This window comes from Nomascus leucogenys, chromosome 3 (genome assembly GCF_006542625.1).
Source record: "Nomascus leucogenys isolate Asia chromosome 3, Asia_NLE_v1, whole genome shotgun sequence".
Taxonomy (NCBI): domain Eukaryota; kingdom Metazoa; phylum Chordata; class Mammalia; order Primates; family Hylobatidae; genus Nomascus; species Nomascus leucogenys.
In genome coordinates, this window is record NC_044383.1 from 44967423 (window position 1) to 44983546 (window position 16124).

The 16124-nt window shown below is 36.5% G+C and overlaps 1 protein-coding gene across 2 annotated transcripts; it reads right to left on the reverse strand.

Annotated features, from left to right (window-relative positions):
* Positions 1-207: 207 nt before the first annotated feature.
* Positions 208-14501, reverse strand: LIPF (lipase F, gastric type). 2 transcript variants are annotated; one of them, XM_030809296.1, is made up of 10 exons: positions 14452-14501; positions 11567-11682; positions 11283-11400; positions 10221-10419; positions 9036-9145; positions 7017-7153; positions 5260-5406; positions 3339-3410; positions 2719-2790; positions 208-578 (listed from the first exon to the last, which is right to left on the reverse strand). In XM_030809296.1, exons 2-10 carry the CDS (start codon positions 11669-11671, stop codon positions 342-344), a joined length of 1197 nt encoding a protein of 398 aa, XP_030665156.1. In that variant the 5' UTR covers positions 11672-11682; positions 14452-14501; the 3' UTR covers positions 208-341. The 2 variants fall into 2 exon arrangements, with proteins under 2 accessions (XP_030665156.1, XP_030665155.1); XM_030809295.1 differs by lacking the exon at positions 14452-14501 and having other exon boundaries at positions 11567-11928.
* Between the last annotated feature and the right edge of the window lie 1623 nt (positions 14502-16124).

The following is a 16124-nucleotide window of genomic DNA, read 5'->3' on the forward strand; positions in this document are numbered from 1 at the left end:
AAGCAGAGTGAATATGAAGCCAACACTGTCCTTTAGTAACAGTTATGGCTCACAGCTCATATATAAGTGAGTTCAGAAGAGAAACTGAGTGGGAAAATGAGAAGTTTCACCTCCCCGGAAATATGTTCTCTCAAGTATTTCTAGATGAATTTCCAGGTGAAAAATCAAATTTCTTTAAATTAAAAAAATTCAAAATGACAAATGGAAGTTTGTTGATGCCAATATATTTCTAAAGTCAAAGTTACAGAAAGAAGCACTGCATGTCAAACATTATGAAAATACTATGTATGAGAGAATAAAGTATATTGGAAAAACAAATGGATAATTCTTTAAATCCAGAACTAGTTTGTATCTTCTGATATCATAGAAACAATGTCGTTGTAAACTTCTTGAGGGGCGTCCATTGCCCAGATAAAGTCCAAGTGATTGTAAAAAGGAATCTCCTTGTGGTAAATAAGATTGGGGAGTTTTGGAAGCAAAAGGCCAACGTCTTGGGGGTCAGCCAACAGGTCCTTGCCACCGTTCCACACTGCAATTGGTACATTCATGGCTGTCACATTGTAGTAGGGAGGTTGGGGCTAGAAAACACAAGACAAAGAACCAGAGTTTAGGTAACCACACTTTAAACCCAGTACTTATTATTCAAGTAGAGTGTATAACATTAACTGACAGTTTTATAAGTGAATTCTAGCAATGATTGCGCAGAGAAAACCACCTTTATCCACAGAGCAAAGTGAATGCAACATGTTTTAGATAAGTGCTTCTCAAATTCTAATGGGCCTGTGAATCACCTGAAGATCTCGTTGAAGTAAAGATTCTGATTCAGTAGATCTGGGGAAAAGCCTGAGATTCTGCATTCATAGGTGATGCTGATGCCATTGGCTCCAAACCATGCTCTGAATAGCAAGGCTTTAGACAGTAAGTCTTACAAATTAAGAAGGTAGATTGCAACTAAAGCTAAGGGAAATGGATTTGATTAGATTCTAATTGTTAATAGGTTGTTTCTACCCAAACACTCTAAAATATGATCTCAAAATATCCTGAGTCATTTATTTTGGCTTTGTATTGACGTCTCAGTACGGTCAGGGGATAGGTCAGTTGTTTCAGTTATGGAGCTGTAATTGTTGAATACTTACCTGAGTATTTATAAAATGTTGCTTCAAATTCTGAGAAAGGGTATTATCATCCCCATGTCCTATTTCTCGAAAATCACAATTCACACATAGATTTTAAAGAGGTTTACAAAACAGAAAAAGGAATAAGAGAATTATCTTGAATTTTCTTGCTGCCCAGAGAGAATTTTGTTACATATTTTTAGATCATAGTTTCAAGAATAGTAATCCAATATACTAAAAGTTTCTGTATTCTCACCTTTTGTCTAATAGCCAACTTGCCATAGCAAAATATTTTATCATATGTAATTTTCCATAGTATTTTCATGATTTCTATTATATTTCCTAAATATTAGAGAAAAGGGAGTGTGTGGAGAATATTCATAATTATAAACCCAGTTTATTTTACTCACATCCTATTATTCAAAGAGTTTTCTAGATGCTGGCCCTGGCTCTTAAATTTGAGTCATTGCTTCAGTTAGTTAAAGACCAACCTGGTATATTATTGGTTTAGTTGGAAGAAGGGTGGACTTGGGGACTGGGTTTCTTGTTCCTCTAAGATGAAGTCCTCTGATTATGAGTATTAGAGCCCAGTAGAAAGAGAGACTCAAAGTAAGCCTGTGTTTTGGAGATTTGAGAAAGTGATGGTGGAGGAAAAACTGTTTTCAACAAAAGTTTGCTCATGCTATTCTGAAAACTTTAAAGACATCAAAAATGCAAAATCAAGGTTGGGGGGCACCTTCTCTACACATAGGTCATTGTTAAAACACATAAATTCATTCTAAATATTGAGTCGTGGAAACGAATGAAAATTAGTAGAGTTGTTCAGCTACTACTTGGATGGAAAAATTGGATGTGGTGAAAAGGAAGAAGAGAAGGTTACAAAATACTATAGGGTGCTTCCCTTGTTCAAAAATAGTCAGTGATAACCCGAGAGCTTACCCTGAGCTAAGAGCTTATAGATATTATAGCACTAAATCCTGTCAACAACTTTCTGAGCCTGGGTGGAGAGATGAAGAAATGACTGCCTGCAGATAAGATAAACTTCAAAGTCTGGATTCTTAGTACGACAAGTGTGAGGACTGCTTAATATGTCTGCCTATGCCAAAGGCCTCTGCCTATTGTAAAATATTTCCAGCCTTGACCTGCAAGCACAGCATTTTTTCTTCTATTTGGGAATATTTCCCAGTGAAATCACTCCTCTGGCCGTCAACAAAGGAAAGGGTATTTTTTAAGAAGACCAGAAATTCCATGAACAGTTAGAATTATTAGCTTATTATATCAGGTATTAGTACTTCAGAATGGAGAGGACAGTGTGCTGGGGATCTGGGATATGGGACAGGTCTGTGTAATGGCAATGGGTAGTGGTAAGTCCTGGGAAGTCTCTCACGCATGGGGGTGTAGTACTTCGAGGGCAGCTTTGTAAACCTCTTTAAATGAGCGTAGCCACCAGAGCACGAATGCATAGTCATGTGGGAGAATGAGAGACAGCACATCAACATTCCTTTGGAAAATAGATGTGCAGTTAACATAATTTCTTCTTTAACATTTAAATAGTTAGTTTTGTTGTTCAAAATGTGAATAATTCCAACTTTAAGAAGCTTACCTGATTATAGTGCATTCTATTCTGAACTGGGCTTCCCCAGTCATAAGCTTGGAATTTCCCAGACTTAACAGCCTAACATAGAGAAATTAAAAGCAAACATAAAAATTATTATGTTGTGAAAAATAAAATTCAAACATTTCCAAGCAGTTTATTTTCAATTTAAACAATTATTAAGACATATTTTTCTTATTCCAAAAGATTATTAATAATCTAGGACAAGGTATTTATGTAAGTTTAAATGCACCTTCACTCAAAATAATTTTTCTTGCATGCCAAGTCATAAAAAGCATTTGCTGGGGGGAGGGATAGCATTAGGAGATATACCTAATGCTAACTGACGAGTTAGTGGGTGCAGCACACCAACATGGCACATGTATACATATGTAACAAACCTGCACATTGTGCACATGTACCCTAAAACTTAAAGTATAATAATAAATAAAATTTTAAAAAGCATTTGCTTCTTTGAAACAAATTCATAGTTATTTTTGTGTGGTAGTCAGTGCCAGAAAAATTACCTTCCAGGTGTACTCAGCAGGATATTTTAAGAGTGTGTTTAGGTAAAGTGAAAAGGGTTGAGACATACAAAATAAATTTTAGCAGCATTTGGAAAAGGATACCTGGGTCCAATGGAACATGTTTTGAACAGAAGTTCCTGCTGGATTATGTGATATATACACATCCAAGCGACTCTAGAAATCAACAGACACATATATTATATGCATACTAAGACACATACTCCATTTCTTAAAAATAGTAAAGATTTATGTTTTCTGATGCAGGTCAAGTGTTTAAAGGTAGCATTTACTGGAAGGATATGAACAACACATTTGTATGTCACTTCAGAATTTGCAAAGTGCAATTGCATGTGTTAACCCATTTAATTTGTAGCTGCCTAATGAGGAGAACTTATTAGTTCCATTTTATCAAAATGAAAATTGGGGCACAAAGAAGTTTAGAGAAACGTCCAAGATCCACACAGAATGGAGCCAGATGCTTTAATTTGGGTCTCTGAATCTGAATTCTCAGCTTTTATGCTTCTCTATCCAGTGCTAGAGTGCTGTAGGTTAAATATTCACACACAGGCCTCTTGCTTTGCAGAACCCCAGGCAATAAACTGAAGTTCCTTTCTCCAGTTGCAGAGGGCCACTTCATAGTGACTCTTAATGCCATTAATATAGAGGACTGTGGCCAGAGTGAAACAAATTGGCCATCTTCATTGGAGACTGAAGATGGTCTTCCGCAAATTAGTACGCAGAGGATGAAATCTCTAATTTTCTTTGTTTCCTTTGTCTTATTTTACTATTATTTTTCTTATAAGACTCTCACTAATGGAATACAGTAATTTGTTCTGCCTTTTCTTAGTGTGATGAGGACAGGCTACTCTCTGTTAAACTCCACATATGGAATGACAAGTAACTACAACACTTCATAGAATTATACCTTCTTATCAATAGATGTAATTTTCTTAGGCGTTCAAGGGTATATAAAGTGACAACTTTGAGTGGAGATAGTTGTCTATGAATAGTAGTAGAAAACCTTATATGCTATTACTATGTGCTATATGGTTTGTACAACGTTCTATATGCTTTAAACATACTAGCTCATTTGATCTTCACAATAACCCATTTTGTGGATGAGGAAATCAAGACAGAGGCGTTTAAGTCAGTTCCAAATGTAGGGTTTGAATTTAAACTGATCTAAATCCATACTCTTAACTAAGATAGTGTATTTTGTCCGTATGTTTTGAAACTCTAACTCAATACAAAGTGAATGAAAAGATAGATAAAGAATATGGGCAAAGTCAGCCGGGCGTGGTGGCTCACGCCTGCAATGCCAGCACTTTGGGAATCCGAGGCATGTGGATCATGAGGTCAGGAGATCGAGACCATCCTGGCTAACGTGATGAAACCCCGTCTCTACTAAAAATACAAAAAATTAGCCGGGCACGGTGGTGGGTGCCTGTAGTTCCAGCTACTCGGGAGGCTGAGGCAGGAGAATGGCGTGAACCCGGGAGGCGGAGCTTGCTATGAGCGGAGATAGCGGCACTGGACTCCAGCCTGGGTGACAGAGCAAGACTCCATCTCAAAAAAAGAATATGGGCAAAGTCTTACATAAATAGTTGCTCAGAAATATAGTCTGTAAGATTTATGGAAATGACTGTCAGCATTAGAAATATTTATTGAAAACATTTATTCAATACCTAGATATTTTTCTCACAAAGGAGCCTGCTAAAATATATGGTTCAGTCTTTTCTCTTACAGAATTTAAATGTAACACCTAGTATTTAGGTGGTCATAAGTGAGTAGTGAATTGTTTTTTTTCTTCATGTTGTTTATTTGGTTTAGGGGCAATTGGGGTGATGGAAGGATGCTGGAAGTGACGAAATTGGGAGCAATGATTTGTGATTTCTCTAATGTTTATCAGGATATCACAGTTCTGAACCTACTCCTAGTTCTCATAAAGTACCACTTCTAAGTGGCAATGAAACAAGTAATCAAAGATGTTGCTCAAAATATAGAAATTGAAATGCATACTAACCGTGTTAAAGTTCTTACTGTCAAATCCACAAATTATAAATAAGGCATTGCTGCAAAGGAGATTCAGTGTCTCACGGGAGCACACTTCAGTAGCAAGAAATTGATCAAAGAAGTTGTGTGGGTAGAATATTTTGTCACCAAATATAATCTGAAAAATAAAGGCACTATTAGAGTGTTGTAGCAATCAAGCTGCAGAAAAGACTCACTAATCTACTTATACATGTGTGATTAGGATGATGATATATTCCTATTCTTACATGTTGTTTTAGGAATTTCCAATACTTTCATTTAGTTAATTCCCTAATAAAGTTGTGAAATGGGCAGCACAGATATCAATACTGGGTATCTATTGTGGCACTGAGAACTGTACTCGCTGCTGAGAGGAAGTATAAGACACAAAGAGTTACAATCTAGTTGGGGTGATAGGAGTTGTGTGATAAAATCTTAAAAACACATGGCAGACTGTCATAATGAAGTGCCAAGATGTGAGATTTCAGCAATAAATTGTGAAAAGTTTGGGAGGAGAAATTGTGACTTGGCCATATTTTCAGCAAAGCCTTTACAGAGGCAACGAGGCTCAGTATAAGAATTGAAAGAGTTTGCCCCAACTCTCTTTGAGGAAGGCAGATATTTTGTCATCTCTATTTTATACATGAGGAAACATGAGGTTAACATGAGTTAGGGTCTTGGGCTAATTAGAGCTCGATTATACTTAGAATCCTTACCCAAGCCTCTAACTTGAGGTCTAGTGCTTTTCTAAATTTTAATCTACGTCTGCATTGCCTATCAGAAAATCTGAGTATGAGTAGGAAATAAGTTCTCAATCAATGTAGCCAATAAATATATCTGGGTCATCACTAAATTTTAGATTTTAATAAAAGTTTTCCAAATGTAGTTTGCCTATAGGTTAAGTTCTCTTAGGCTTTAGACATACATATTAATACAGAATGAAAAGAGATGAATAGTACAAAATCATAGAAGGAAATGGAATCATTATATTTTATAGCCTGAGGCTAAACCGTTCTCCTAAAGGAAAGAGTGTGTGTGTGTGTGTGTGTGTGTGTGTGTGTGTGTGTGTTTGTGTGTGTTGGTTTTACTGGGTGAGAGAATTAGGGTATTAAGCATTGTCAAACAAAACGATTAAATCCATAACATGTGTGCCTACTGCATAAGACACTTAATATTTATAATTTATTGAAATCCACACCACTGACTTATGAAATCCCCCATTTAAAGATGAAGGAGCTCTTAGGAAAGCCAAAAGGGAAAGCCATGAGAGATCTCAAGGTGTTTGCCTCACTCAGTCACTGATTTATTTCCCCCTTTTCTCCTTCTCCCTTCCTTTCCTTTCCCTCCTCTTTCCAGTCCCCCTGGCCCGAGTGGGTTAGTCTTCTCATTTGACTATTTTGTTTTGTTTTTATTTCATCTTCCCTCCTCCTGGAGTGGAATCATAGCCTTAACACAACTGTGTAGAGTGCTTAATAAACAAACCACCTGTGAGAAAGCAAAACTACTCCCAGGCATTGCTGACCCACATGAAGCTAATCAAGAACAAAGAAAGAAAGGGGGATCTCTCAGGCTGTAGAGGAGATTCAAACATGGTCAGTGCTATCAAAGAAATAATACCGATGCGAACAGTTCCATTTTTGGATATAAAAATGATTGTTCTCTTTTTATAACTCTGTTCTCTTTCTATAACTTTAAAATCCATGGGCAATCGAGTGTCTTAGATTCACTTAATTAAAGAGAATTGCATACCTTGAAGAGGAATTGAGGAACAAATCTAAGTTTGTTTATAAGGCTTTTTGTATACTTCACAGTGGCAACAGGAGCTAGAGCATAGAAGGTTTTGATTCTTTTAGCCAGGCTGGGATTGGTGGAAAAGGCAATAAAACCTGAAAAAGAACAAGGAACTGATGAAAAAGGTGTGTGTATGTTGTTGTTGTTGTTTTTTTTGTTTTTACAAGTGTGACATTATTTTGGACTTACTAAGGATGGTGTTTGAGACAACCTGAGAAATTGGCATCTCTGCTGGCTCAGAGTGATTACATTTTGGTATATTTGTTTTATTTTCATAGATTTTTCTATGGGGACATGAGGCTGGAATGTTTTAAAAGTTATCAAAACCCTTATCTGACCTTAGAAAATAGGCCAAATTTAGGATACTTATATGGTTACAAAAAAATTTTTTTATGAATTTCTTTATGAATTTATATTTTTTATGAATTTAAATGTATCTCATTACAATGAGATAATTAATTAACACTTAATATGAGTAGAGTATGTAAGTGGAAAGGTTAAGAGTAGAAATTTAAATATGACCAAACTTGATCTGAATCCTGGCTCTGTGGTTTATTGGTTTTGTGACCTTGAACAAGCCACCTAATCTCTAAGAACCACTGTTTCCCTATCTGAAATACAAGGATAGTGAAGAGTGCTTCATTAGGTTGTTAGGAACTAAAGGAAGTAAATCATGTAAAGAAAGAATTTATCATGATTCTTGGCACATAGTAAATGCTTGATAAATGAGGACCCAAGAAAATTCAAATATCTAGACATAGTAAATACATTCAGTAATTAATTAATTTTGTAAGCAGTAGTATACTAGCAGATGAGGATGTGATCAAGTAGTTATCAAGTTTAACTCTGCAGTATAGCTACATAGGCAAGGCCCTCCCACTGTCAATAATGGCATATTGATGAGACTCAAGAATGGCCTAAAAAAAACCCTTTCAGATCTAGACAACTATATAATATGTAGTCTGATTCTATTTGTGGAAGAATGGTTTTTCCAAGAACACCCTTCATCCAGGTCACCACCATCTCCCGCATGGGTACTATAAGAGTCCTCTAATTGGTTCTCTGCTCCTGCCCCCTTGCCCCTGGCAACAAAAGGGATCCTGTTATGAATCACGTAACTCTTCAATTCAAAATTATTCTGCAGTTTTCTTTTTTTCTCAGAGTGAAAGCTAAAATCCCTACAACAGCCAAAGAGCCCTGAACAGTCTTTCTTCCCCAACATCTGTGATCTCATCTCTCACTCTCTCTGTCTCTTTCTCAATTTGACTCATCCACACAAGGCATAGCCTCACTGCTGTTCCTTGAACAAACTAGGTGTGCTCCAGCTTCAGATTCTTCTCACTTGCTATTCTCTCTTCCTGGAACATCTGATGCCTACTAGGTAGGCACATGACTCAATCTCTGACCTTCATCATGACTTTACCCAAAGAGTGCTTGTGTTACCTATCTACAAATTCTGTGAACCCCTCTGGTGCTCTCCAATGTAATTCCCTGGGTTATTTTCTCTCCATAGCTTTACCATTATCTAAAATGTATTACATTTTACTTTTTAACCTTTTTTATTTTCTCTGCCTCCTATCTCTAGAGTATAAATGGTACAAAGGCAGAAGTTCTCATCTATTTTATTTATTTCTGTATTCTTTTGATACGTCATAGGAGCCTGCCCCATAAATATGGTCAAATAAATAGAATAAACTTAGGTCAGTGGCTGTATGGTATAATGCTTCAGAGTATGTGCTTGGGAGTCAGACCGCCTGAGCTACCCTATTGGTAATAATCCATGTAACCTTGCACGAACTGTATCCCCTTGTTTTGTTTTTCCATATAATAGGAATTACAATTGTCCCTATGTTACTGTGTTGTTGGAGGCATTAAATAAATGGAAAGCAATTAGTGTGGTTGCTAATATGCGTACCATAACCACTGGGAAAGTGTTTATGAGAAGTAAACCATTTGGCCTTGACTGCCATTACTTACCAATGGTAGTGCCCTGGGAATGGCCAACATAGTGTAGCTGCTTCTGTCCAGTTTTCTTTACAATGAAGTCGATTGTGGCTGGAAGGTCATACTTAGCCATTTCATCAAAGCTGAAAGGAAAAAGACGAAATGAAAGTGAATACATTTCCTTGCTATTGTTTCTAAAATTCAAGCATTTATAGCTAATGATCCCTTTGAGATACAGAAAACTGGATTCTCTAAACATTGATGCTTATAGACCATCAGTGGATGTCAGGTGCCCTTTGGGGCAGCTTCTTATAAACAACTGACATCATTTCTGAAGCGCAGCATTGCAGCCACAGTTGAATCCAAACAAGATAGTATCTGTAGGTGGGAATTATTTCTATCCCTGAAATGAAATGTCAGATTTAATAATAATGTGTATGCTGTGTTCCATGTCATTTAATATAAATGCTATCTTTCTATTTTATTTTTCACAAATCAGCCAACATGATATTTTGAAAATGAAAACTGTATTATGCCACTCCCCTTTTAAAAACTTCTCAGTGCACTCAGAATGAGGCCCAAGGCTCTCACTATCACCACTACTGTCCCGTCAGCACCTCAGTCTTCACTCATGTCATTTTCCCTTTTCCCACTACACCTGGGACACACAGGTTTCCTTTCAACTCCTAGAACTCTTGGAACACTTTCATGCCTTAGCATCAGCAGCCGGATTTTCTTCTCTACCTCCATCAGTAATTACCAGGAATAACGCACAAGAAGACCAGTGAGAGAAGCCCATGATAATCTCTCCCTGATATCTGAATTTCACTCTCCCCACCTCTCCTATTGATGATGATTCAGATTGCTGTTCTCCTACCCCCAAATGGGTTTTTACTTCTCTTTTGAATCCATGTGGACATTCCTTTTGGAATTTTCTAGGGGCCATGAATTTCCTTGCTTCAGCCATATTGTTCATTCCATTTGGAAAAGCACATTCAGGGATTCCCTAATGGAGACTCCTAAGATCACAGAAAGTTTGAAGGAAAATCTACCCTAGGAATGAGGTACATGGAAGAATCCAAGAATGGATTAGAATGAAAATGACTTGTTTATCGTCCTACTTGGAGTGTGATTTGTTAAAATGGGACTGGATTAGAAGGGACAAATGCCTATGCTTTTAAAGCCCAGTGTTTATTTTTAATTGTCCCTTTTGTTTACCTGAAAGCCCAGAATTCAACTGAATCTGGTGAATAGTACAAGTTTCTCCTGGCCCAGGTGTTTCCTCTGCTGTTGCCCAGCCACACATCATAACCAGCGTCTGCCAGAATGAAGGCAAGGCTGTTGTTCGGCAGGTTGGAAATCCAGTTTGTGGCTGATGCAAGCAAACCATGCTGCAAAAACACAACAGGTCTCTGGCCTAAGGAAGAAAAATATTTATAAACTTTATAAATTTATTCCTTATTCTAGGATAAACGTGAGGCTAGAAACAGTCTTCTATATGACTAGCACTAAATACATTTGCCTGATTGAGTTGATTATTTTTGAATATCTTCATTGAGGTGATGATTTCTCAGGGAGTTTGATTTCTCAGATGCCAAAACTTATGAAACTGCACACCTTAAATATGAGCAGCTTATTATATGCCAGTTACATCTCAATAAAACTACTGAAAAAATTATATTCTCAGGTAATTCAGCACAATGTTAAATTTGGTAAACTGAGTGGTAAAATTACGAGTAATCTTTTTTTCTTCTTTTTGTACTTCACAACATTTCTACAATGAGTAAAAGGTAAATGTTTAATAGTAGTAGTGAAAATTAGCCTGTATGTGTTTAGGAAATGAGCCTTGAATTGGCTCCCCATCTTCCCCTCTGCAACATACACCCTGGCTAACTCTTCCTGATCCTCTAGATCTTCATCCAGTTATTGTTTCTGAGAGTGAGCTTTCCTTGACTCCCCTCGCTGAGTTAGGTGATTTTATTAAAACTTTCAGTTTAATATCCTATGTACAGTTGTAGCTTGAGCTTATCACATATTATAATCACTCATTTATCTATTTCATTGGGTTGATGATGATCTCCTTGAAGACTGAAAATATAGCTTATTTTTGCATTTCCAGAATAGCAAGACATTACATTTTTAGCAAGAAATGAAAGGAGGAAAAAGGGAAGAACAAAAGAAGGAAAAGTTGGAGGAAGAAAGGAGCGAGAGAAGGAGGAAGAAAGAAGGAAAGGAAAAAAGAGAGAAAGGAAGGAAGGAAGAAAAGAAGCTTATATATACCTGTATTCCCTGAATTTTTCTTCCCATAAGGAATTCTGTTGACTTCAAGGATATAACCATCTTCAGTCACAACTTCGTATTCTTCATTTGGGTATCCCCAATAAGTAATCATCTGACTCTGAGGAAGAAAACCCAAAAGTTTAAATTTTGGTTGATTTTTAGATATATCTAATAAATGGATATTACTGTTTATTTTTAATTGGTCATATAAAATCTTTAACTCATTATGATTTTAAATAATAGCATCTTTTAGTTTTATAGGGTTTTTCCCCAGAGTAACTTACAATGTTCATAGTCACTTCAGGGCTTTCAGGATGTAATTTTCCAAAGAAACCTTGTGTAGTCCCCAGTACAGATATCAAACTTGCCATTGTTAAAAGCAGCCACATTTTGGACCTGCCTGAAAGAAAAGAATAACTCGTGCCATGGTTAACCCATTATACTTTCATAATGCTTATATTTTATGCCAATTTTACCTTTGTGCCAAGTAGAGGAATGCTTGGGTTTGATTATATTCTGTTGGGCAGTAAGCTGAGACATGTGGATGTCAGCACAGGTAACTTAATGCTTTTAATGCTTAACATGTTTTCACTGTTTGATTCCTTTTGTTTAAGAACATTTCCCACTTGGTTTCAAGCCATACTGAATTAATCTTAATTGGCAAAAAAAAAAAAAAAGCCTCTAATTGGCATAACAATGTGTCCTTATTATGCTTTGTGTTTAAGACTTTTGCCTGCTTATTTTTGAGAGCCCAGATTTGGGTGAGGGATGTGTGGGCCTTTGACTTCTCTATATCCAGTCTCTATATAATGTGTGTTCAAAGTCATCATGACGATTTTAAATGTTATTTATAATAGTTATTCCATAAACATTTACTGATTTAAGGTTATTATGTGATTTTCCCACCTCTGCTTCCAGGGTAGCTGGGACTACAGGTGTTCATCTGGCTAATTTTGTTTTCTTTTTTTTTTTTTAGATATAGAGTGTTTCTACATTACTCAGACTGGTCTCAAACTCCTGGCCTCAAGGTATCTTCCTGCCTGGGCTTCCCAAAGCACTGGGATTGTAGACATGAGCCACCACACCTAGCCTTATAGACAATATTTGATATTAGACCCACAACACCTGAACTTCCTTCTATGTTGTAGTCACCAATTATAAGTTTGAGAATCTTCAGATATTAAGCTGGTGAAAAAGCTTCAATAGAGAAATGATATTGTCCTCAAATATTTGAAGGGAAGCCATGTAGAGGACAGTTTTAAATCACTTCATTTTTAGTGTGTCAGAAATAAATTATTCAATAAATATTTATTGAGAAACTGTATGTTAGGAGCAATACTTGGAGGTCACATGTAGAAATATTTGACTTGAATACAGTGAAGAATTTGTAATATTTGGATCTTTGGATTCAAATGGAATTCTTTGAAAAGTGGTGACTTCCCAGTTGCTGATAATATTTCAATAAAACCCATTTATAGTAATTCATGCAGAGCACATAGCATAGTTCCTGATTTACAATAAAGCCAGACCAGAACTCTCAAGGCCTAAATCTGACCCTCTGGTGTAATAGTTTGACCACTGGTTTAGTATGGGATTGGATTTAAGGGTATCTCTTAAAAATCAGTTTTTGGCCAAGCACAGTAGCTCATGCCTGCAAACCCAGCACTTTGGGAGGCCGAGGCAGGCGGATCATGAGGTCAGGAGATTGAGGCCATCCTGGCTAACACAGTGAAACCACGTGTCTACTAAAAATACAAAAAAAATTAGCCAGGTGTGGTGGTGCGCGCCTGTAATCCCAGCTACTCGGGAGGCTGAGGTGGAAGAGTCCTTGAACCGAGGAGGCAGAGGTTGCAGTGAGCGGAGATCGCACCAGTGCACTCCAGCCCAGGAGACAGTGTGAGGCTCTGTCTCAAAAGAAAATAATAATAATAATAATAAAAATAAGTTTTTAACTAAGCCTTGTTTTTACCACGATATTTTAGGGAGAGATAAACTAATATATAAAGACTAACCAGTAGTGTTGTAACATTCAAACCAGAGGCTTTCATCAAGCATTTCAGGAACCCACATGGCCTCCATTAAGTGATTTGCCATTGTAAAGTGAGGACACTTAACCTACTGTTTGCATTGAAGAACATCCCAACGGGCTCAAAGATGTTCAAGGGCAGAATAAATTTCTCAAACTGCTTGTTGCCAAGTCCTAGGAAAATACCAGTAATGAACACATACAGAGGGCTCACTGTGTGCTGTACTGCGTGTTCAACATGGTATACGTGAAATGAACTATCTTTGCTAAGACAGTGTCCTCATCTATAAAATAGGACCTGTAATATACATTTCTCTATGTTAGGGGAATTCACTATGATAACAAAAGTAAAGTTCTTAACATGCGGGGCATCTTATAAACATGAGTTAAATATAGTTATTATTACTATTATTTAATTCTCATAGCAACTCTATGAAGTACGTAGCATTATATTATCCATTTTACAAATAAGCAAGGTAAGGCTAAAAGAGGACTCAACCAACCAAATATATAGAAAGTAGTGGAGCCGATATTTGAAACTAGTCTATTTCCAAAGGCTATGTTCATCCCCACTGTAATACTTCTTCAGTATGATCCTGGGCCAGCTTTTATAGGGACATCCCCAGGGAGATTTATATAGTTTGGTCTAGACTTCTGTTTTGAAAGGTTTATAATTTAAATAAATGTTTTAGTAGCCTATAAAGTTTCACAATGGTATTAATAATGATCAATTCAACAGCAGTTGATTTGGATGATATTAGTCAACATAGCATATTAATACAGCTGATTTTATGACACTAGATTACTGATCTATTCCTTCTCAAAAAGAAGAATCACAGAGACTAGACTTTCACATTAGGAACTTAATAAAATTTGTAATTCAATAATTAAGAAATTATGAGACTTTCACATTAGGCACTAATTGTAATAATAAACAAATTTGTCATTCCATAGTTAAGAATCTCATGTCCATACAAAAAAAAGAAAAAATAAATCCTAGAGGAATAAGCCATAATTTAAACAGGTACATTTATAGAGGTGAATATGCAACAAATATCTAAGCCTTTAAAAATGCATCACTTGGGATAAAGAAAAAATCTAATAATTCAAATAACAATTTTGTTCAGCAGAAGTTCTACTTACAGTTTCCTCAGAAATAGTTAGGATTCTGTTTCTCTGGCTGGTTAGTATTTTGGTCAATGTTATATTGACTTCTTATATACAAAACCTTCAACAATGGTCAGATTCCTCATCCATTGATTACCTTACCAAAAAGATTTACTCTCTGGGCATTATCTAATGTTAACAGGACAAAACTACAAATGAAATATTGCATTCATTTTCACATAGTACTGAGTGCTCACCTTTAACTTTTAACAAAGACAAATATTGGCCAAAGTAGTTCTGAGGATTAAAATGATCTAGGAACCATTAAAAATAATCCTTGATAGCCTAAACATATAAAAGTTTTTGAGCCAAAGGTATAATGCAAATGATTATATAGTTTGGCTCAGATAGAGAGGCATAAAATGACAAAAGGCCACCTGTTATTCTTTAAAAACACAGCGCATAAGCTATTTTGACTAGATGGTTAGATAAGTGAATGTGTTCAGCAAAGATTAATATTTTATTATGGTCTTTGACCAGGGTCTCAAATCCTACAGATAATAGTCTAGCTATTATACAAAACCCAGCCCTTGACCTTTAAGAACATATGTTTGGTGTCTTTTTCCTTCTGAGAAATCTAAGTTTAATACCTGGATGATGAAACAATCTGTACAACAAACCTCCAGGACACAGGTTTACCTGTGTAACAAACCTGCACTTGTACCCCTAAACTTAAAATGAAAGGTAAAAAAAAGCAAACAAAAAAATCTATTGGTTATAGTTTGAACAATATGAATGCATTTATTAAAAATATACATTAAATTATGTTTTAAAATACAGTTGATCCTTTACAACCATCATGAGCATCTGTTGCTCATGGGATACATGTGCAGAATGTGCAGGTTTGCTACATAGTATACATGCGCCATGCTGGTTTGCTGCACCCATCGACCCATCATCTACATTAGGTATTTCTCGTAATGCTATCCCTCCTGTTGCCCCGTAGCCCCTGGCAGGCCCTGATGTGTGACATTCCCTTCCCTGCGTCCGTGTGTTCTCATTGTTCAACTCCCACTTATGAATGAGAACATGCGGTGTTTGGTTTTCTCTTCCTGTGTTACTTTGCTGAGAATGATGGTTTCCAGCTTCATCCATGTCCCTGCAAAGGACATGAACTCATCCTTTTTTATGGCTGCATAGTATTTCATGGTGTATATGTGCCACATTTTCTTTATCCAGTCTATCATTGATGGGCATTTGGGTTGGTTCCAAGTCTTTGCTATTGTTAATAGTACTGCAATAAACATATGTGTGCATGTGTTCCTTACAGTGGAATGATTTATAATCCTTGGGGTATATACCCAGCAATGGGATTACTGGGTCAAATGGCATTTCTGGTTCTAGATCCTTGAGGAATTGCCACACTGTCTTCCACAATGGTTGAACTAATTTACGCTGCCACCAACAGTGAAAAAGCATTCCTATTTCTCTACATCCTCTCCAGCATCTGTTATTTCCTGACTTTTTAATGATCGCCATTCTAACTGGAGTGAGATGGTATCTCATTGTGGTTTTGATTTGCATTTCTCTAATGACCAGTGATGATGAGCTTTTTTTTCATCTGTTTATTGGCCGCATAACTGTCTTCTTTTGAGAAGTGTCTGTTCATATCCTTCAACCACTTTTTGATGGGGTTGTTTGTTTTTTTC